Genomic DNA, 21,401 nt, shown 5'->3' with positions numbered 1-21,401 from the left:
GCGTTCCCAGGCTGACTTTTTATGAAAGTTTTCTTTTCTTCTGAGCTAAYGGTGTGGCCGTCATTGACTGCCATTAGTATGGCTGCCGAATTGAACCCACATGGTACAATCGGGGCTGGCATGGTGCAAAGCTATGCCAACTGCACGTTTGTAACATGCCCCGTGCAAGCAAGCCCTTGGAAGGGAATTGAGTGGCCTCTTGCTCCTCTCTTCATGGGGCCTATGCTGTACTGTGCTATGGAAACTGAATCTTCTTCTTCACTAGTGCTTTAAATGGAAAATGCTGGTAACAGCGCTGTTTGGTAAAAGCCTTCTTTCTCCTAAGTTCTCTTCTGTCTCTGCCAGGCAAAGATGTATGTCTCTCTCCCTCTCTTCTGAAGAGTGGCCATCCTTGGGTTGGATTTTTCCAGTCAATGCCCTCTGGTGCTACCAATGCTGCCTGTCCAGAAGTGCTGTCATCTCCTCCCGTGTCCCCTGCTGGGCAGGTCCATGACGCTGTGGGGGGGATGCTGATGTTTTAGGTGCTCCGCTCCTGTCCCCTGGAAAGCGTGCGGACCCTTTCTGTTCTGAACTTCTGTACATGTGGGAATGTGATGGGGGAGCAAAGCTACTGCTTTTGGGAGGAGATGCATGTTCTAAGGCTTGGCCTTGGAAGCATGAGCAGTAACGAAAAAGGCTTTCTCCTGATGACCAACCGACCTGCACCCTTGTCCCTGCCTCTGTTAACCTGGGTGCCAAACTGTGACTAGTATTGCCACCTCCTCTGATACCTCACTAAGAAAAGATGTGTTTCTCCGGCAAGAGAATCATTAAAGTGGTACCCCTTTCTGGAAGTAACTGGGGTATGTTGGCACGTTTGGCTGATGCACTCATAGGTGTTTATCTGAATTTCTGCCTTGTAGCTGTGAGTTTCTTTCCTCTCCAGGCCTATGACTGCAAGGCTGTGGGAGGCAGATGGGCCACGTGAGCACTGGCCTTGTCCGAACAGAGGAGAATCCTGGAGGGAGAACCGCAGGCGAAGGAAGTGGGGAGAAGGGTTTTGTAACTTCGAGGGCTTGTTGGCCCCTGACAAGGTGAAAGGGAGGGTTTGTAACTAACTTGTGTTGGGTGCAGCTCTAACAAGGGGAAAAAAACATTTCCTCGCACCTCCAACCTGCAGGCAACAGGAGCTGGTCTGTTCGCAGATCCTGGTCCAGGATTATTTCACCTGTGCTGGCCAGAGTAAGCACAAAATGGCCTTAATGTATTTGGCGATTGGGTTCTTGGTGCATTGAACTGAGGTCTGTATGGAAATGTGATCATGTCCTTTCTTTTCTTGCACAACAGCCTGTCTGAAGCTAGGATGCACCACGGACGAGCAAAGGAGTTACGCAGTGAATCTGGTGTGTCAGGTATTTAGCAGAGCTTGAGGCCTATTTAGTAATATTTAGATCTTTGAGACCCTTTTTCAGTGGCATCCGTTAGAAAGCAAACAGAGAATGAAAAATAAATCTGCTGTATTATAGACACAATGAGTTCTGGATCTAAGTGGGATGGAGCTAGAAAGGTGGTGGTTTCAGTTTTGCTGGCCGGAGGGGTTGTGACTCAGATGGCCTGGGTAAACGACGAGGGAAGAGACGGTCCCTCTGGGAGTGAGCATCTGGCTTAGCGAGCCAGCAGTTATTAAAAGATGAATACAGGAGAAGTGAACCGTGCTTTCTGGCTGGTAGCGTGGGTGTGTTTTTTTCTTCTCTCCCTTTCTCTTGAAAAACCTAATTTTAGAACAAGCCCTATTTCTGGACCATTCAGCTGCTCTGTTTAACTCTTGCTTTTCTTGTTTTAGAATAGTGGAAAATAAATAGAACTGGTGGGGTATCGCAGGGTCCCAAGCTCGTTCCTGACACAAGGCAGCAAGACAAAGCAAGACCTTTCCTAGCAGAGAGTCTAATTTGTCTCTGCAGAGGCAACTCTCCTCCCCTCCCTCAGCTCTTTCAATCTTTGCTTGTGATCAGAGGCTGAGAAAATGTGGCCTGTGAGTGCTCCTGATGTTCAGCAATGAGCTAGCTCCTAGTGATCGTATTTTTTTCTTCTTTGAAGTGTAGCTGCCAGAACTGGATAGAGTCCTCCTCCTGAGAGTGGTGCCAAGTAGAGTTGAAGGATTATTTTGTGTGTCTATGGATAATACTCCTGTTCATACAGCTCAGCATGATGATCAGKCTTTACAATAGCAAGGGGGCACTGAGCCTGCTTTAGGCTGTGACTTGATACAGCCTGAGATCCTTCTCTGCTAACCGGTCGCTTATGCCCTGCCCCGCTGTGGAGCTGTGCAAAAGATTTTCTACTTCTGCTCAGTTCTTTGCGTTTTCTCCTTGGCATCGCCCCTTCCCCCCGGCTATTTTGTCAAGATAACTTTTAATTGTAATCTTGTTCTGGAGAATTTTTGAGTGGCGATTGCCTGCAAATGTGTTCAATGTGCTCTATTTCAGCTGCAACGCTGAACAGTAGTTGAGGGGAAAGCRGCTAAGCATGGGTGTAGCTTGAGAGCGAACCACTAATTACCCCCTGAGAATGCCTTTTTTTTTTTCTTTGTGTCCACATCTCTCAGTTTCATTTGGATGAGGTGCCTGTAATTTATGGGAATATCACACGAAATCATGACAAAACCCTGGAAACACTTATGTTTTCAGAATGAATTTTTTTGAGTAATAGTTAAAGGCTGTGTCAAATTCAGCTCTGGTGTAAGGAAGCAGCTCTTGCTGTAGGTGCAGAGGCGTCTGCTCTATTGAGTAAGACAGTCTGATATCAAAACTGTCTGCCGCCAGATAGGTCTGGCCCCTCCCTAGGTTTTGCAACTCTGAGGAGTCACATCAGTCTGAAACTTTGTCTTCGGGAGGGGTGAAGGGAGAATAATCTATGCAAAACCTCTCTCAGCTGGAAATTGTGCAAGAGGTAGTTCATCTGGGGGTACGTGTGTGTCCCTTGCCCCCTTTACACAGCTGAAGCCTTGCTGAAGCAATCTGCGGATAAGGGTGTGCTGTGTGGAGCTACAGTGGGCTTAATTCATGCAGAAGAGCTTGTCTTGCAAGTGGGAACGCTGAGTTAGAGAGAAGAAACCTCCTAAAATCCCCCCTAACTTTCCGGGTTCCCGGCAGCACYGCTGTGCGCTCAGGCTGGTGCGAGGCTGTCGGTGGCTGGGGAAGCCGAGCGGGGTGAAGCCGGGCAGGCTGCGTAGCAACTGCACTGCGAAGTGGGAACAATTCCCAAGTGGGGCAGGAACAAAATCGATTTTTCTCCCCTTCAGCTTGGCAGCTGTCCAGGCGCCTGCTATGGCATGATGAAGTGTGTAGCTGGGGAGGGAGGGACTTGGGGTTGGTGTGGGGGGAGATGCAAAGAGACCGAAGTTTAATCATTGAACCAATCACAGTGGATGGATTTATTTCTGGACTCAATTTCCCAGGAACTCTACCCATCTCACCCTGGAGGAAATGCCTTGGCTGATGTTTCTCTAGCTCCGGCTTTGTGAGTTAAGGACCTGTTGCTTTGGAGTTACTCACAACAACTCTGTCACAAGTGACACATCCATCAGCTCTGAGAAAATGTTTGCTGTCCACTTGCTAGCTTTCTATTTTACAAAACTAAAAGAAGATCAAATAAAAAAGGTATGTAAGATGCAGCATTAGCAGAGATTCCTGTTTTGACCAGAACTGTATTACTGGGAGGGTGCTTTGGGGTCTGCAGTACATAGTACAGACTAGATAATGGCTTTATCTACTTAAGCCCTAAAGATGAATAGGGGGTAAGAAGTGTTTGGACTCCTAACCATCCGATGACTATGTGAAAATAGGTCTGGCTGGTGTTTTTTCCTGTACAGTTATAAGCTCTCCTCCAGTAATCGAGTAAATGATCTCCTGTAAGGAAAACCAGTGCTAAAACTTTGCAAGACAAGTATAGCATAGTCCAGAGGGCAGCAAGGAACTGCTTGCTAAATTGCTTTAAGAGCATACTGTGAAGGATGGGATTTTTAAAGCTGAGTAGGAATTTGATTCACTTGCGTTGTAGGTAGGGGTAGGAAAAACTCCTGGGCTCTTTGGGTGAGGTCTTTTGGGACTCAACGCAGTTCCTACTAATGTTAGTGTGGGAGAAGTATCTTTGTCTCCTGTCTAGTTGTTCAACCTGGCTGAAGGCTATTTATAGATGTGAGCTTTAATTAAAGATGGAAAAATCCAAGATGGTCCAGATCTTAAGCTGTCAGTGTTAGGAGTGAGCTGCCTAATGGTTACTCTCCCTTGGGCACAGACCAGAGCATGCAGTCTGCTTCTGTGGCTGTGCTGCAATGGGCTGCTGTCTCTCCATGGCAAAACCCCACAGGGCTTGTGTGCTCACGGGGTGGGGAAGCCCTCTGGTTTCTAGCCGTGTCCTCTGGGGGTCCTCTGTTCTCCTGGCCTCTCCATCAAGTGCTTCGTGGGGGCTGTCTCTACCCAGCTCTGTCTTTGTATTTTCCAGCCGGCTGGGAGCAGGGCCGTCTGCAGACATGTAGCCGCGCGGGAGATCCAAGGTCCCCACAGGTAGTGCTGCCTCCACCGCTGCGCTCATCAGATAGGCGAGCGACACCAGGTTTTCCTTCCTGTGCCCTTGCTCAGAAGTGGAGTGCCTTGTTCTTAGGGGGCTGCTTCCACTAATTCTGGTGTTGCAGGCGCTGGCCGTTCCTGCGGTTACAGTCAAGTGGTGTGGTAGTGGGACCTTGCTGTGGTTGTAAGTCAGGCTAGAGGCTTGGCGAGCTTTCCCGGGCTCTGCCTTATCTAGTACTTGGGAGAGGACTGGTCTGTCTATGGCTGTAGGTAAACAGGGTGGAGAAGGCAATTTATATGGGAAGCAGATAGCTAGCTTGTGACCTCTGCAAACAGGAATGTAGCCGTTTTATTACTGTTTTTTTGCAAGGTACTTCTCTCTCAAAGTTATTTGGAAAAGAAGAGTCTGTGTGTGCTGTCTCTCCGGTTGTATTCTGGTGCTTGGGCTGAGATAGTGGGTTCTACGCAGTGGCAGGGCTCAAAAAAGCATGGGATGAAATCAAGTATTTGTGCAAACCAGGGCTACGAAGAAGGGCCTGAAAAATGGCCTTTTAAAAGCATAGCTGTATCCTAAGACAGCTGCCTTTTGTATTTTAAAACTTTCTCCGGTGTGTGTGCGCTTATTATTAGATAAGCGCTTCAGTTATTGTCAGGGTCCCAGCTCTCTCAGGTGGGTCAGTTCTGCCCATCAGTTTTAAATGGGACTGTGAATAGGTAATTATTTTGTAGAACTGTGTCTTGTTAATATAGGTGGCTGGCTGATTACAGAAGAGGCCAATTGATCCGTGACTGGCCTTCTCCTCTGTTTAAACAATGCTGCCTCTTACATCCAGCCATGTTGCCAGTGGGACTTGTTTCATGTATGTTCTCCCATTCCTTTAGACYTCCCTGTGTGAACAGGACTGATGAAACACTCTGAACAGATAAAGCAGCATCAAAACTAGCCCAGGGTACAAGAGCTCCTCAGTGTCTGTACTAGGGAGGTGTAGGAAGCTGTCCCACCTCTCCTGCCTGATGGCTCTGGCCCTGAGCCTTGTGTTGTGGGGAGTAAGATGTTCACACAGATCACCTTCCAGGAGATGTCCCGCTATTTGGAGCATGGAAATATTATGCCTGCATCATGTTTATTCATGCAGCACCAGAGTCTGGCAGAAACTGCAGGGCTCCCCAGTGGACATGAAGAGCGTTTGGATGCCGACAGATTCTTCTTTTGCTGCATTAATCCTTTGTCATATTTAGCTATGTAGTTCCCAGGCCACCTTACTTATAGCCGTGTATCCAGCCCTGCAGGTAAATGTCAGTCTGAGGAGTTGTGCGGTCTTGAAGAGGAAAATCTCAAGCTTTGCCCAGGTGAAGCTGTATAGAAACACTGCCTGGTTTATGTACTGGTTTATCTGAATGAGTGCTTCCTTCTCCACAGATACTTTTGATCCCCTTTGAATTCGACTGGCATTCACTTTGACTGCATACTGCGTGTTATAGACCCTTCAGAAAGGATACTGGTTGCACCCAAAAATGTTTTCTAGGTCTAGTCCTAAAATCGCAGCAAACAGAGGGCAGATGTGGGGTAGGAAATGGGCTTTAAGCTCAGCCTGGCATGCCAGCGAGGTTAATTGTCTGTGGAGCGGTAGCTAATTAGATGTTTTCAGATCGTGGTTGACACGCTTAGGCACTGGCAGCGTTTTCTGGACCTAATTCAGCATGGTCACATTCTCACCAGTTCAAGATACTTTACAGCTCTAGTTTATTATATGTGTAGGAGAAAAGATGGTTTAAAAACAGTCCATTAGGGTCTATAGCAAGACTCGGAGGCTTACGTAGGGTGGCAAGTTATTGATCCATCGGAAAAGGTGGCTAACATCTTGACAGTGTTTCACCAGGGTTGAGTTAAACACTTTCAAAACCAAGTTTTTGTAAGAGCTCGTGCTCTGATGATGTCCTGGAGCTTGCTTCCACTCGTGTTCGTGGGAGTTTAGCTACTGAGGTCAAAAATGAAATGAGCTTGTAGAATCGGAGAGGTGGGTTTGCATAGGTGGTAGCTCACCTTTAGCCTGTCACATGTGTGGAACAAATCCTTTGCAGCTCCGTCGGGTCTGTTTAGCCTTGTGTTTGTCAGGCAGGTGGGAGTGAGCAAAGCGATTCTTGTCTGGCACCGTGCAGCAGTGCTGCTGGAATTAGAGTCAGAGATATTTTTGGGGCTTTCATGCTAAACTGCACCCCTTATGGTTAGAAAACTAGTGAAAGTGGCTAGGACAATCCTGCCGCTTTCCCTGCTGGCCGAGATAAAGGAAGCCTCCCCGGTACACGTGGGAGAGTCCTTCCACGGCATGAGAGCGGTGCTGAGCCCAGCCGGCTGCTGAGCACCGAGGCGCCTGCGTGCCTCCCGGTACCACCTTGCCTCGTTCCAGGTTGACAGGTACCTGTATCACATGCGCCTCTCCGACGATGTCCTGCTGGACGTGATGGCTCGCTTCCAGGCCGAGATGGTGAAGGGCCTGGGGAGAGACACGAACCCTACAGCAGCGGTGAAAATGCTGCCGTCGTTTGTGCGCTCGCTGCCCGACGGCTCAGGTGAGTCGCCCCTGCTTTCTGCCGTGGATGCCCTTATATGAGTAAAGGGCCTAGTTAACTCTCCGAAAACAGCCCCCTCGGTCTCTGCAAACGTGGCCTTGCCACCGGAGCTGCGGTCGGACACGGCAAGGGCAGCCTCTACAGCCCAGACCCTGCAGTGCAACGCGTGGTCGTGCCAAGGCGTGCGGACATGGGGCCACTGTGTGGGAGCGCCAGGGCGGGCAGGGTGCTGTGGTGGGTGCAGAGGGCCAGCCCGCTCCCCCAGGCTGAGAGCGGCTGCTGGCAGCAGTGGGGGCTGGGCTGTGTCCCCTGGTGGGGCYGGGGCTGCCTCTGGGACCCCCCAGATTGCAAAGCCCTCTCTTGGCTTCTGCCAGCAAGCTCCACGCTGCAGTCTTTCTCCCTCCGCCTAAAAGACAATCCCCTCCTGCCCTTCCTTGCCATCTGCACTGGAAGAAACACAGGATGACGCCATGGGACTTGAGCAGAGCAGGCGAGAGTACTTCTGCAGTGGGGGTCCTCTGAGGGGACATGGGGTGAGGCAGGATCTGCAAGCCCGCCTTGCTTGGAGAGGTGACTGCATCCAGAGCAACTCTGAGGTCCCAGCTCAGCCAGCTCCTGGCAGCGCACGCTGACAGAAAACGATGGTTTTCCCAAGTTTAACCGGATCTCTGAATCTCTACAGGGCTCTCTCTGCCCTAGGTTGGGACTTGGTGCGTAACAGCTCTTCATGCAGGAAACTTGAGAGAAAGGTTTGATTTGTACCTCCTTTCCACAGGACTTCAGTCCTTCTGAAAGTGATTTCTCCACAATTAAAGGAGAAATAACAGCTTTAATGGCATACAGGGTACACTTGGAGAAAAATCCACTGAAACGTGGGACATAGGAGGAAAAGCTGTACATAAACACCTTGAGAACTGCCTGGCTGGAACTGAGTACTCCCCCTTTTGCTGCTGCTTTCACCAAAGAAAGAAATATTAGTTTAGAAATGTTAGAAATATTTGAAAAGAAACACTAGCCTTGTTGTCGCTGTGGCTGTCGCAGGCTGCGAGGCCTAGCATGACACGAACCCTGTCCTGAAATTGCAGGGAAGGCCTGAGGACATGAGACTCAGAAAATTGCATATGGTGTCATCACTGTTGCAAAACTTAGCGTATCCCAAAGCCAACATTGGACAACGCTCTTCTGGCCTGCATGGCCTTGCCCCTGTGTCAAGGGGACACTGCACACTCATGTTGGCATATGTCTTATTGACAAACTCCCTATTTTAAGTATCAGATTGATTTTTTTTTTTTTTTTTTTTTTTTTGCACTCTTGCCATGAGTTACTTATTGGTTACTTTGTTTCCGGACAAAACTTCCAGCAGGTTTGAGCATCTCAAACTTGGCTGGCTTTTCCCGTTTGCAATGGCAATGAACTTCCAGATTTTTCAGTGCCTTCAGTGTTGCTGCCTGAAATAACCTCTATGGAGCATCATCCGTTTTTAATCATTTAAGGATTAATGACCTGACTAATGTCACGGTTTACTGAGTAACCCAGTTTGCCTCCTTGCCTTTGTGATATGCAGCCATAGTGTTACAGGTAGAATTTCCTGCTTTCCTTTCAGGGTCACATTTGATTTTTTTTTTAGGTCAGGTGTTTGTACTGTGGGACAAAGATTGCGCAAGGCTAGGTGCTTGCCACCAAACGGCCTTTGGGGAAGGGCTGCTTCGTGTGCCTGGGATGGGGAGATAATTGCTTTACTGAAGCAGTGAGCCCAAACTGTCCTCCTGTGCTGAGGTCCTGCTAGGGAAGGACATGTTTGAGCTGAGAGAGCCGCTGGCTGAGAAACAGTTTGTTGTTTTCACAGGAGCGCTTAGGGGAATGTGGAGATAACTGTGCTGGTTGACGTTGGGGTGGACAAACTAGTCTTGCTGCCCCTGAAAGTTGGCTTCTGCAGTAGGGCCGTGTCTAACGGGGCTGCAGCCCATGTCCTTTACTGGGTGTAGGTAATGCTCTCAAACTCCCATTTCCCTGAGCTGTGGCCCTCTGCGTGGTGTCTGGGCTGTGCCTCTTGGCTGTTGCCACTGATGGTTGTCTGCTTGCGTTGCAGAGAAGGGCGACTTCCTCGCCGTTGACCTGGGTGGCTCCCAGTTTCGTGCCCTTCAGGTGAAGGTGTCTGATGTCGGGAAGCAGAGCACCCAGCTAGAGAGCAAATTTTACCCCACACCCAAGGAAGTCTTTCAGGGGAACAGAGCCGAGGTAGGGCCTGCGGAGCTGCTCTGCGGCCGTGCCGCGCTCGGGCACGTGCCTGCTGGGCATAGCCTGACCCATCCTCTCCCTCCTCCTGCAGCTCTTCGGTTATGTCGCTGACTGCCTGCTAGACTTCATGGAGTCCAAAAACCTGAAGCATAAGAAGTTACCTCTTGGCTTTACATTTTCTTTTCCATGCCGACAGACCAAACTGGAAGAGGTAAGATGCAAAAAGAGGAAAAAAAAAAAAATTACTGCAGGCAAGTCTTGCTCCTTACAGAGCCTGGAGAAGCTATTGCGTGGGAGTGGTAGCTCGTGGCCTTGCGTGTGGGATAACCTTTGCACAGCTCTCTGAAGAAGGCATGGGCCAGCCATCGCTGTTTCACTAGACTTGACTGCCATTCAAGGATTCATTTGCTATCTCAAGGCAACAGGATCTTTAAGCTAAAGCTGTTCTTTTACTTATCAGTACCTGTCTCCGTGGTAATCACATGTCCTTGTATGAAGGCTATTAGACTTTAAAACACATACTTTTGTGTTCTAAACTGTGTGTGGGTGGGTTTTTTTTTTTTTTTTTAATTCTTCTTATTCAGTATCTTTACAGTTCCTTCTAAACAGGAGAGACCTGTAGCTGAGCTGTTTGGAAGGCTGCATGGGGGAGGTGAAAGGCTAATTGCAAATATCTTGTGGTTTCTTATTCTTTCGTCCCTTTTATTTGTAGGGAATCTGTGCTTTAGGCCCCAGTCCTAAAATGCTGTGTTCTTAATGTTGTTAATTTGTGATGAGCGTTGGTAAAAGCATTCATGCTTTAAATGAAGCACAGGGAGATGTGTTTGCAGGGTTGGGGCCTTATTGTTTTGTCTCTTTTGTTGTGCCTGGCTGACAGCCACTGTGAGTGAGGTGAGATGCTCTGCCGTGACTTGTTTCGGCCCATGTTTTCACAAGCGGGGAGAGATAATGGGCTTCTTCCCAGACTTTGGTCTTGGCTGTCTTTGTGGCATGTTTGTACGCCAGGGTTTGGAGCTTTTTGGTCACTGACTGTTGCTTTGCAGGGGGTGCTCCTTAACTGGACAAAACACTTTAAGGTCCGAGGCGTTCAGGGCACGGATGTGGTCAGCTCTCTGCGCAAGGCCCTCAAGAAGCATAAGGCAAGTTTTGTTCCTGCAGCAGCCAAACCGATTAGGCCCCAGATCATCCTGGGAGATCCGCACTTGGTGCATGGGATGTCTGGGAGTTGTCAGACATCCTTCAGGGACATCCAGTAACAAGTGCCCGACACAGCTGTGCAACAAGTAGATATGGCTAAGGCCTCCGAGGGCTGCTCTGGCCCTTCCTTTCCCAGGGGTTACTGCCCTGCGGCTGTGGAAGGGGACACGCAGCTCCAACGCAGCTGCCCCAGCTCACAGTCTGACAGCGATGGCAAATGCACACTGGTAAACTGGGCGGGAAGTGGTGGGAGACCAGTACAGCCCCACTGTCATCTCGAGCTAAAGGGAATGCGCTGTCAACCTGCACGGTGAGATGCGGATGCATGCTCTTTTGTAGCTTGGGCTGTGGTTTGGAGAGCTGGGAGGGAGGGAGGTATCACCTTAAATTAGCACACCTAACTCTGCCGGGGCTTGTCCACGTCAGTCTGTGGGATGGAGTGCTGGTAATTTTAAATTTAAATTAAAAAAATTAAAATCAGCAATAGACATGATTAAATCTGCCCTTTAACTAGTGTATTCCTTTGGATAACATTGTTTCAATGTTTTGGAAAGTATTTTCATATTCTGTACTACTGGTAACGTCATCTAAGAAGCACAAAACATCATTCCATGTCTTGTCATCGTTGTAGTAAGGAGGAAATTCTGCTATTTTCTCATGTGGTAAAAATCCAGCCTTGATTTTTGCTTCACTTCTTTCTCTGCATCAGTCTTGCAGCAGTTAGCAGGATCAAGGAGCTGAGACTTCCTGGGTGAAGTCCAGCCCCCTGCTAGTGGGGACGCTCATGTTGCAAGGATCCCTGTATAACTTTGTGCTTTATCTCAGTGTGAAAGGAAAACTGCGTAGCTCTGGAAAGAGTTTTTACTTGGGTGTGATGTTGATGTACTTCCTTGTATTGAATAGTTACACTCATATATGCATTTCCTGTCAATTTGATGGGATCTGGTCATGGCATAGGACATTAGCATGAGCAAGATACCAGAATGCAGCCCATAAGGACACACACACTGGTGCCAGCACATCACAAAATTCAAACAAATAAGGCATTGCTTTCCTGGAAAAGAAGGATGGATTGGGGAAAAACAAATCCCACCACCAAAGATCCTGCCTGCCAAGCACTTGAGAATTCAGAGATGTTCATTACTTTACAGCATTGTGGGGATAGTGTTATAAAAGCAAGTAGTGTGCACATTTGGTTCAGGCAAGCTCTGAGTTAGCCTTCAAAAGCACTACCCAGGAGTAGGTCTGCATGTTGTTGCTTCTACAGCCAGGATACTTTCTCAGCATCTTTTTATTAACTTCTCATCTTTATGCTATCAGGGCATAGACGTAGATGTCTTGGCACTGGTCAATGACACCGTGGGAACCATGATGACTTGTGGATATGATGACCAGCGCTGTGAAGTTGGGCTTATAATCGGTAATCTCTTCTGTTCACTAAATATTTTCTTTCTTTACCTTTTCCCCCTTCATTTGCTTAATCTTAACAATTCTGAAGTATAAGGAGTGTCCCAGCAGAGGACAGGCCAGAGAGAAAATGGAAAAAACAGTGGTCAGATTTGCAAGCCAGGCTGCCTTGTGTAAGGCAGCTGTTCCTATGCCAATCACATTGCCATCAAGTGTTAAGGTATACTTCTTGTTTTGTCTGGATCCAGTTCTGAGCAACACAAACTTTTCTGATGACAGTTTAGAAAATTAGTGAGAGAAAGCTGAATTCCTCTTGCCTCTGGCAGTAAAGATCAGCTACTCTTTCCATAACTTCTCTGCTTCACAGCACTGTGATGCCTTTTTCTAAGCCCCATAGAGGTACATTTGAAACAGAAAAACTGTTTTTAAATGAGTTGAGCCTTAGATCAACTTCTGGTACTTTCACTCAATGTAAAATAATTATTTAAAATTAAACGTGTAATTTTTCCACACTGGCTGCGACATGTGCAGGGACAGGCACCAACGCCTGCTACATGGAGGAGATGAGGCACATCGACCTGGTGGAAGGCGACGAGGGGAGGATGTGCATTAACACGGAGTGGGGGGCCTTCGGGGACGACGGTGCTTTGGATGACCTCCGCACAGAGTTTGATCGAGAGCTTGACCTGGGATCTCTCAATCCTGGAAAACAACTGTAAGTGACTTCCACTGCTCATTTGACTTGGCAGTCTAAGGACTTTGCGTGTGTTTCCAGAGTGTGCCAGGAGCCCCCTTGGAACGGCAGTGGGGTTGAATGAACCTGAGCTGACTTGATCCTTGTGTGGCCAGTCTGGACCTTTTTAATCACTTATCTGGGGGCCTGTGGTTGGGTCCCAGCACCTCAGGAAGGCATAACGCCTGCAGCTTAGCTCCCAAGCACCTTTTGTAGATGTTTAAATTATGTTTGATCTGTGTAAGAACAGAAGATGCTCGTACTTGACCATGTCACAGCTCTGGCAAGCAGTGAAATGAGAGACTAGGTGAGCACTTGTAATCCTACCTGCACTTCATTCCAGGTTTGAGAAGATGATTAGCAGCCTGCACCTGGGCGAACTTGTAAGACTCATTCTTCTAAAAATGACGAAGGAAGGTCTGCTCTTCAATGGGAAAGTGTCAACGGCCCTGTGTACTAAGGGCAAGATCGAAATGAGGCACATGGCTGCAATGGAAGAGTAAGAGCTGTAGCATGCCCTTGGAGAGTGGCTGTTAGTCTTTCATGAGCAGCAATGCTAACAACAATTTCATTATAATCTGGGGGTACTTGGAATTGATCCTAGACTGGTCAACTTGATTTTGCTTTTACCTAGCAGACAAGTGATCCTTTCTTAAGTAAGAATTGGTGGAAGATGAAATTTTAATGAAGTACCACAGTAGCAAATGTATTATTAACCATCACAGACATAAGTTGTTTAAACAATCTTTTTTGAGACCTGAGCACACAGGAGGCTTTCTGCAGTTTTCAGCTTCTGGGATGTGGGAATACTTGGCTTGTTTTGAGAGTGTAGAGGTGTAGTGCAGACTCTGGGTCATCTCGTGGATGGAAAACTGACAGATTCTGGTGTTTTCCAGAGCAATCCCAATGTACACTGGTGCTTCAGGGACAATTTCTGTGTTTTCATTGTACTGAGGAAAGCTGTGCATCTTTTAGTGATTTGTGTGTGGCCTAATATCCTTGCATTAAATGAGTCATCCCTCTGTTCTGGGGCAGATATAAGGAAGGTTTGAGCAACACGAAAGAGATACTTACAGAGCTGAACCTCTTTCCCTCTGAAGAGGACTGCATTGCCGTTCAGCATGTCTGCACCATCGTTTCCTTCCGCTCGGCCAACCTCTGCGCTGCAGCCTTAGCAGCCATACTGACACGACTGAGAGAGAATAAAAAAGTGTTAAGGCTGCGAACCACTGTTGGGATTGATGGGACCCTCTATAAAGCCCACCCCCAGTAAGTAACCAAAGAGCATGTGGTAGTTATTGGCCATGTGTAGTTTTTGTTAAGAGTCCCCACCTGCACGTATGTGCGGCTTTTCAGGAGAACTGCTTGTCTTGCGCAGGGCAGGGGTGAGATCTGGCTGCACTGTGGAGGCTAAGACTGGCTTGGTTATCACCAAGCTGGCTCAGGAGCTTTAGAGCTGGTGGGGGTACACTGGTGTTTAGCAGAGAGCAAGTGACTCCTTGGGTGACTGCCTCCGGGGCACTTGCGGTTCACTTATTTCTTGGATTTTTGAATTTATACTCAAATTTCTCCCAAATTTGGATGGAGGCCAAGTGTCTGCTCAGATTCTGGCTTTCTTTAGCCTACTCCTGCTTGGCTTTCCTCCAGCGTCCTCTTCCTTGGCATTCACACTTGTCTGGAGTGTTTTCTCATTCCTGCTAAGAGTACAGCTTCTGCAGAATAGTCAGAAATTGGGAGCATTGTACTCATCTCCCAGACTAGTTTCTGATATTGCGCTGCTCTGCTGTGCTTCGTCACTTAGGATTTTAGATGTGTGCATGTACTGGAAGCATGTGTGTGAAGCAAGCCACGTGTGAAATGCCTGCGAGGGTCTAAAGCAGCTCTTTGTTCCCCTAGGTACGCTAAACGTCTGCACAAGGTGGTGAGAAGGCTGGTCCCAAACTGCGACGTTCGGTTCCTCCTGTCTACGAACGGCAGCGCGAGGGGGGCCGCCATGGTCACAGCGGTGGCACGCAGGCTGGCCGCGCAGCGTAAGGAGATCGACGCCGTTCTCGAACCGTTTCTGCTCTCCCCGGAGACCCTCCGAGAAGTGAAGAACAAAATGAGAACGGAGCTGGAATACGGGCTAAAGAGAGAGACGCAAGGCAGTGCCACAGTGAAGATGTTGCCCACGTATGTCTGCGGGACCCCGGATGGAACAGGTAAAGTCTTTTTAAGGTCACCTGGAGGTGGTGCAGGGAAGTTGCTTGTCTGTTTTCTGGGGGGGAATATGACAATTTGGAGAATTCTGGAAAATGCCAGGATGGTGTCTGCTGGCACACTGTTGCTTTGTGTGGTGTTATCTGGCTGGCCCTCAGCCACTTGCCTAGCAGACTGATGGGCTAAATGTCACAAGGAACAGGGTTTTGTCACGGGCTCAGATAAAGTTTTTTGGGGATTTGTGGCAGAGTATGGCATTCTGAATTGCAGACATGTTACGAGAAGCACCAAAATGARATACCTTCTTCTCTTACAGAGAAAGGAAAGTTCCTTGCCCTTGATCTTGGTGGGACAAATTTCAGGGTTCTGCTGGTCAAAATTAGAAGCGGGAGAAGGAAATCGGTGCGAATGTATAACAAAATCTTTGCCATTCCTTTGGAGATCATGCAAGGGACAGGGGAAGAGGTAACTTCTAATGAGTGTTTAACTGGTTCAGCCAGGGCCCCTGGCATGGGAGTACCTGCAAGATTTACACATTCTTTTCTGTCCCTCTAGCTCTTTGACCACATTGTGCATTGCGTAGCAGACTTTTTGGAGTATATGGGGATTAAAGGTGCCCGGCTGCCTCTGGGCTTCACCTTCTCCTTCCCCTGCAAGCAAGCCAGCATTGACAAGGTAAGGACCAAAACAGAGAGGGGGTCGTCTTGGCAGCTCTGCATCTGCATGGCGAATGACATTATTTTGGGTGATGGTGACTTGTTGCTTTGGAGTTGGCAGGCAAAAGCCCCCCCCCCCCCCCAATGTTTTCCTCCAAGCAGGACTTTTCAAGGTCTGGTGGGGGGGGGAGGGGGGAATCTGAATTGGTCTTTGGAGAGAATTTCACCTGACTGATGGAGTTTAATTACTCTGCTGTGCAAATTGGTTGCTTAGGAAGAAAGGTATCATTTTATATGTGTATGGGAGGCAGAACTTTCACCTATTGTTCCTGGTGAGAAATGGGTATTTGCTTTTATTCTGTAAAGAATAAGCCCTTATGATGTCTAAGTGACTGCACGTTTTTAATGGCCCGGGAATCTCTTGTGCTCCTTCTCTCTGTAATGCCAAGAGAGAACAGTCCCCTCCTTGTACTTTTTCAGCTACAGTCCCAGCGTGCTGTGCTGCAGAGCCCTGACTGTACGGCTTTCCCACTACATTAGTTTCTTTTTGTCGAGTGTCAGTGGGCAGAACTGAGCTCGCTTATTCACAGCATGGAAGGGTTGGACCTCTCAGAGTTTGATTTGTTAATTGGACATATGTAGCTTTTTGAGGGATCTCATCTCTTCATCTGTCCAGAGCTGATGTAAGAAAAGTTTAAAAATGAATTCATGAGGATATTCTTGGTTGGTTGGTTTGTTTGTTTTGCCTTTCTGAAGGGAGTAGGAGGAAAAAGGGGTTCTGCCTAATCTGGTCAAATATATAGGATGCTTGGAGGGATGAGAGACTGCAATCATATTAAATGTTTTTAAGTCCTGGTGGATTTTACGGTAGCTTCCAGACTTGTCTGGTTCAATTTGCAGCAAATGCAATTTTTACTGTTTTTCTCCTGCAAATGGTACTATGGCTGGGTGCGCAGAAGGGAGTGAGATGGGGARGTTTCCCAAAGGAGGAGAGCGCTTTAGAAGGCATCAGGTAGGCAAGGTCTTGATAAACAGACAAGTAAACCTGGAGTGACTCCTTATCTGTGGTTGTGATACACACACTCACACGCTCTCTGCACCGGACACTTGTAATAACCTGTTTTTTTGGCCAGAGAAATACATTGTGTGCGTTTGTTTGTTTGTTTTGTTTTTTTGGGGGGTAGTGGGGGGAGGAAAGACAGAAAGAAAGAGAAGGAAAAAAAACCAAAGAATGATGTTTGGGGTGCACAGTCATCTCCATCTACATTTGTGGATTTTTTTCTTCTGTTTTAGGGAACACTTGTAGGTTGGACAAAAGGTTTTAAGGCAACGGATTGCGAGGGGGAAGATGTTGTTGATATGCTGAGGGAAGCCATCAAGAGGAGAAATGTGAGTTATTCTTTTCTGCTTTCTGGTGTATTTAATGCTTGCTCCCTCTTCCCCCTGGGCCTCTCTATTGAATGTGACTTACATTTTAGGAGTTTGACTTGGACATTGTAGCAGTGGTGAATGACACTGTTGGGACGATGATGACATGTGGGTACGAGGATCCAAACTGTGAGATCGGCCTCATTGCAGGTACRGTGTTATTGAAGCAACCACTGTAAAATGAAAGCCTATGTGCAGGTGCTAGGCTTCATTCCCTATTTCAGAATTCGTAAAATAAATCTCTAACAAGTCTCTCACCTGCAGTATGATGTATGGTGTTACTAGTCACTGAGAGATTTGGCAGGTTTATATGGTATTCAACTGAGAACGTAGTAGCACCTGTACCAGCTCCAATCAAAAGTCCACCAGGTTCATTATCCCGTTTCTGGGGGTGCCTAGCAGCGGGTACCTGGTGAAAGAGTGTGGGAAACAGTAAATACAGCATGAATCTTTCTGTTACGGCAAGTGTACTGATGTTTACTGTGTAGGCAGGTCTTAGGCCTTGGAACAAGAAAATATATTTTTAAAATTTTGAGTGAATTCTTTGTGGGCTTTCCAGATAATTCCCCTGATAGATCCTTCTAAGTCTTCAGGCAGGAATGCATCTAAACATGGAAGATCTGAAGCCCCAGTCTAAAAATGAACTCTTACGACTGGCTAAGTGCGCCAGCTGTCTCCCCTTGTTCAAAGACCTGGTGGTTGTGTGTGTTGACGTAGCCAGTACGTTGGAGGTGATGAGGCCCCATTCGCCAAATCGCTTCAGCCCCGGCTGCTGCTTGCCTCCCTGCTGGGCGGTGGTCAGGAACACTGCCTCTCGGCAGGATTAGCTTTTGGGGGCATGCTCTCATGCAAGGGGAGGGATTTGTGGTGCGTTACAACCAGACCAGTGGCAATGTCTGATCGCTGCTTGCCAACAGCTGCCAAAAGCCATTTCTGACTGATAACAGAGAATTGCTCGTTCTCTGCGCTTGGAATATTCTGTCTAAGACCCTTCTCGCTTGGGAACGTTTCTGTTGTGACACCTTACAGCGCACACAGTGAAGGCTGGCAGTTGCTTCTGTAAGATCTGGGGAGATCTTTGAAATTTGGGCGCTGGAGAAGAGCTGTTGCAAGATGATCACCGCAATCATCTTCCATGTGTTTCAGCTGCTACTTCACTTTTTTGGCTGAAGCCTTGTCATTTCCTCCTAGGAACAGGCAGCAATGTGTGCTACATGGAAGACATGAAAAACATAGAAATAGTGGAAGGGAATGAAGGAAAAATGTGCATTAATACAGAATGGGGAGGATTTGGTGACAACGGCTGCATTGACAACATCAGAACAGAATATGATAAAGAAGTAGATGAAGGTTCACTAAATCCAGGGAAGCAGAGGTAATGAGATGGTTCTGATTTCAGTGAGTCCTTGAGATGCACTGGCTAGTTTTTGTTAATGTGCTTAATGAATGAATAATCAGAAAGGAAATTTTAATATTAATTTCATTTTCTGGACAGTAAGTAATGCAGATATCCAGGCAAAAAACAAAAACATATGTTATTTCTGTTACCACAGCACTGTTTTCACCCCAGGGCACTTGCCAAACTGCAGCTTTGAAGGTTTCCCTGCAAAGCACAGGCCTTGCTGTATTCCTTCCTCTTGCGCTGTTCCACTTGCTCTGGTTCTAGGACCAGTCCTCCTTTTGGAGTATTTTCTTAATGATGCTGATTCCCGGGTAGGGCTTTCTGTTAGCCTGCTTCCCCTTCAAAAGTAAAATACAAATCGTGCAAGAGGATAAACTGAACTGACTGTTCTTGGTTTGGTAAAGACAGCACTGATTGCATATGACTCACCAGAGAACGCACGGGGAGGACAGGGAAGTGTTTCTCTTCATGTGGACTCTGGCTTTGACACTATCTTGGATTTAATATTGCAGTTTTTTTCTAGTTCTGTTATCTTTTGACATAATATGTTATAATTAATGTTTGCACTTGAAGTCATTGCAACAGATCTTTCTGATGGTTGAAAGACTGAGTTCAAAGGATATTGTTCTGCAAGCTTTTACTGCTTTTCAGGTTGTTCGAGTGTGCATCTACTACCGATTATGTTAAATAGAGCTAACTTGCTGTCTCTTTAAAAACATATATTTTTTTCTTTTATAACAGGTATGAAAAAATGACCAGTGGAATGTATCTAGGTGAAATAGTGAGGCAAATTTTGATCGACTTAACCAAACGAGGACTGCTGTTCAGAGGACAGATTTCAGAATCACTCAGGAAAAGAGGCATATTTGAAACAAAATTCCTATCTCAGATTGAGAGGTAAAGTTGTTAATTAGATTTACATGGTTTAAATCCTCAAGCTCTTCCAGAACCTCTAGAAAATATTCTTCCACAGAAGTGTGCAGCCCTCAAGAAGTCTATTATAGTTTCCTTCTTGGTAGTGGGGGAAGAGGGGAGAGAAGACATGACAAAACAAAACAAAAAAAACCCAAGGAACTGTGGAAGCCCTAGAATTATTCTGTAATTATATGAATTATCATTTCCTTTCCATTTGGCTGTGTTATCTTGGATGTCTTAGTGTTAAGCATTTCTGTACTTGAAATCTTTCCTGTAGGACTTAAAATGGTAGATACTTAAAAAAAAAAAAAAAAAAAAAAAAAAAAAAAAGCCAGTGATATTTATATCTCTCATGCATATGGGCTTACCTGTGTATCTGTGCATGTTTGCCAAAGTCTTCCAGGCTATTTGAAACCCCTTCCAATGTTGGAAAAATTTTAAAGGTAGTATCTCAGCCTTTAGATCAAAAATAACACAACAAGGTGGCTGATTTGGCACGGCTCCTTCGTGACTTTGGGAGCGAGGTGCCTAACTATCGTTTGCGCCTTCTGGAAACACAGCAAAGAGCACTTCAGGAGCAAGTTTTGGATCCAGTTCAGACTGGAACTTTATTTTATACTTTGAAACAAATGGAGGGGGTTAGAGCTGGAGCTGTGGTCATGGTCCTTTTGAATCGAGATTCAGTCTCCTCTGTGAGACTGTTGAACTTGAGTGCTTGCGGGAGTCTCCCCTAACGCCCTGCTGCTGCCCGTGTTTCCCTCTGCCAGCGACCGGCTAGCCCTCCTGCAAGTCCGGCAGATCCTGCAGCAGCTCGGCCTGGACAGCACGTGCGAAGACAGCATCATCGTCAAGGAGGTGTGCGGAGCCGTTTCCAGGAGAGCTGCCCAGCTCTGTGGGGCAGGACTGGCGGCTATCGTAGAGAAGAAGAGAGAAAACCAAGGCGTGGAGCACTTGCAAATCACCGTTGGAGTGGACGGGACTCTRTACAAGCTCCATCCACAGTGAGTACCTTGGTCCCACCTCCCTTTGCTTTTTTTGCTCAATTATGTTGTGAAAATGTGCTGGRCTTTACCAGACTTCTGCTGAGATGGTCAGAAGTAAGGAGGAATAAACGTCTGACGTGTCTCCCTGCATCCTGTCTTCTCCTTTGCCTATGCAAAGGATTGAAAGCTGCAAAGGAAAGCCCAGTTATCGCTGGGGGGCTCTTGTTCTCTGGGGTATTTAGCAAACCTACTCTTTTAATATTGATTTTTCCAGTGTTTTCAGGGATTTCTGCAGTGTCTGGGGATCCTAGATGAATGCAAACTTTTTCATGTGGAAAGCTTTGCTGCWTTTTTGTAGTTGGGTCTGCGTTTTGTGAGCAAGGCCTCGAAGTAGTTGCATTAGCTGTTGAGTTGGGGGAAGAGAGTCCCCTCTGTGGTCTGTAAAGGCAAGGGGCCTCTCTGGCATCATGCTGAGCAAAATTAAAGGTAGAGAAATAGAAATTAAAATCCGATGGAGTACAGAAAGAAAGAAGAAAGAGAAGAAAAAAGAAAAAAAAAACAGAAAGGAATGGGATGGAGAACCAAAGGAAGACATTGGCTGAGGTTTTGGTTCCCTGCTAATAGACAAGTACAAATGATCACAAACCAGAAGAGGGCTGCTAAAATGGTCTTCCCCTSTCTCCTTTTCCTTTCAGTTTTTCTAGGGTGCTGCAGGAAACGGTGAAGGAACTGGCRCCGCGGTGTGATGTGACTTTCATGCTCTCTGAAGATGGGAGTGGGAAGGGAGCTGCCCTCATTACCGCAGTGGCGAAAAGATTGCGTAATGTTGGAGAAAACTAAAAACAAGAGGTCAAGTCACTTCAGTATTGCCAGGCATGTGCACTAGAGATTTGCTGAGTGGTGATTCAAAATAGTTTTGCCAGACACCAGTACACAGGTACCTGTTCTCAGGAAGCAGCTGGTTTTGGACTAACCAGCTTTTTTGTCCCTTGGTAACTTGGATCAAGTGTCTCTGCTGACGTTCGCTGACATTATGTCTTGGGATACTGCAAGCTACTCAGTTCTGTGCTTCCTGTAATTCATCTGTAGTGCACATGAGAGTTAAAAAAACAAAACAAAACAAAA

The 21,401-nt window shown here is 47.0% G+C and overlaps 1 protein-coding gene across 11 annotated transcripts in view; it reads left to right on the top strand.

Moving 5' to 3' along the window:
* Positions 1-21,401, top strand: part of LOC112960539 (putative hexokinase HKDC1) — a 23,626-nt gene extending 2,225 nt beyond the window's left edge. For 2 of the 11 annotated variants that reach the window (XM_026054901.1, XM_026054902.1), the window contains exons 2-19: positions 3,437-3,638; positions 6,956-7,118; positions 9,208-9,356; positions 9,448-9,567; positions 10,400-10,495; positions 11,874-11,973; positions 12,492-12,675; positions 13,037-13,192; positions 13,729-13,962; positions 14,590-14,894; positions 15,209-15,357; positions 15,448-15,567; positions 16,842-16,937; positions 17,027-17,126; positions 18,168-18,351; positions 19,120-19,275; positions 20,061-20,294; positions 20,972-21,401. In XM_026054901.1, coding sequence (XP_025910686.1) covers positions 3,576-3,638; positions 6,956-7,118; positions 9,208-9,356; positions 9,448-9,567; positions 10,400-10,495; positions 11,874-11,973; positions 12,492-12,675; positions 13,037-13,192; positions 13,729-13,962; positions 14,590-14,894; positions 15,209-15,357; positions 15,448-15,567; positions 16,842-16,937; positions 17,027-17,126; positions 18,168-18,351; positions 19,120-19,275; positions 20,061-20,294; positions 20,972-21,116 — 2,754 coding nt within the window. In that variant the 5' untranslated portion in view covers positions 3,437-3,575 and the 3' untranslated portion in view covers positions 21,117-21,401. Of the gene's footprint in view, positions 1-345; positions 843-925; positions 1,392-3,436; positions 3,639-6,955; positions 7,119-7,492; positions 7,829-8,964; positions 9,104-9,207; positions 9,357-9,447; positions 9,568-10,399; positions 10,496-10,564; positions 10,864-11,873; positions 11,974-12,491; positions 12,676-13,036; positions 13,193-13,728; positions 13,963-14,589; positions 14,895-15,208; positions 15,358-15,447; positions 15,568-16,841; positions 16,938-17,026; positions 17,127-18,167; positions 18,352-19,119; positions 19,276-20,060; positions 20,295-20,971 lie in introns of those variants that run through there. The other 9 variants (XM_026054898.1, XM_026054897.1, XM_026054900.1 and 6 more) reach the window with 9 other exon arrangements.

This window comes from Apteryx rowi, unplaced genomic scaffold, assembly GCF_003343035.1.
Source record: "Apteryx rowi isolate R43461 unplaced genomic scaffold, aptRow1 scaffold_974, whole genome shotgun sequence".
NCBI lineage: Eukaryota > Metazoa > Chordata > Aves > Apterygiformes > Apterygidae > Apteryx > Apteryx rowi.
Note: the sequence above shows the minus strand (reverse complement) of the source record. Positions and strands in the feature narration are given on the sequence as shown.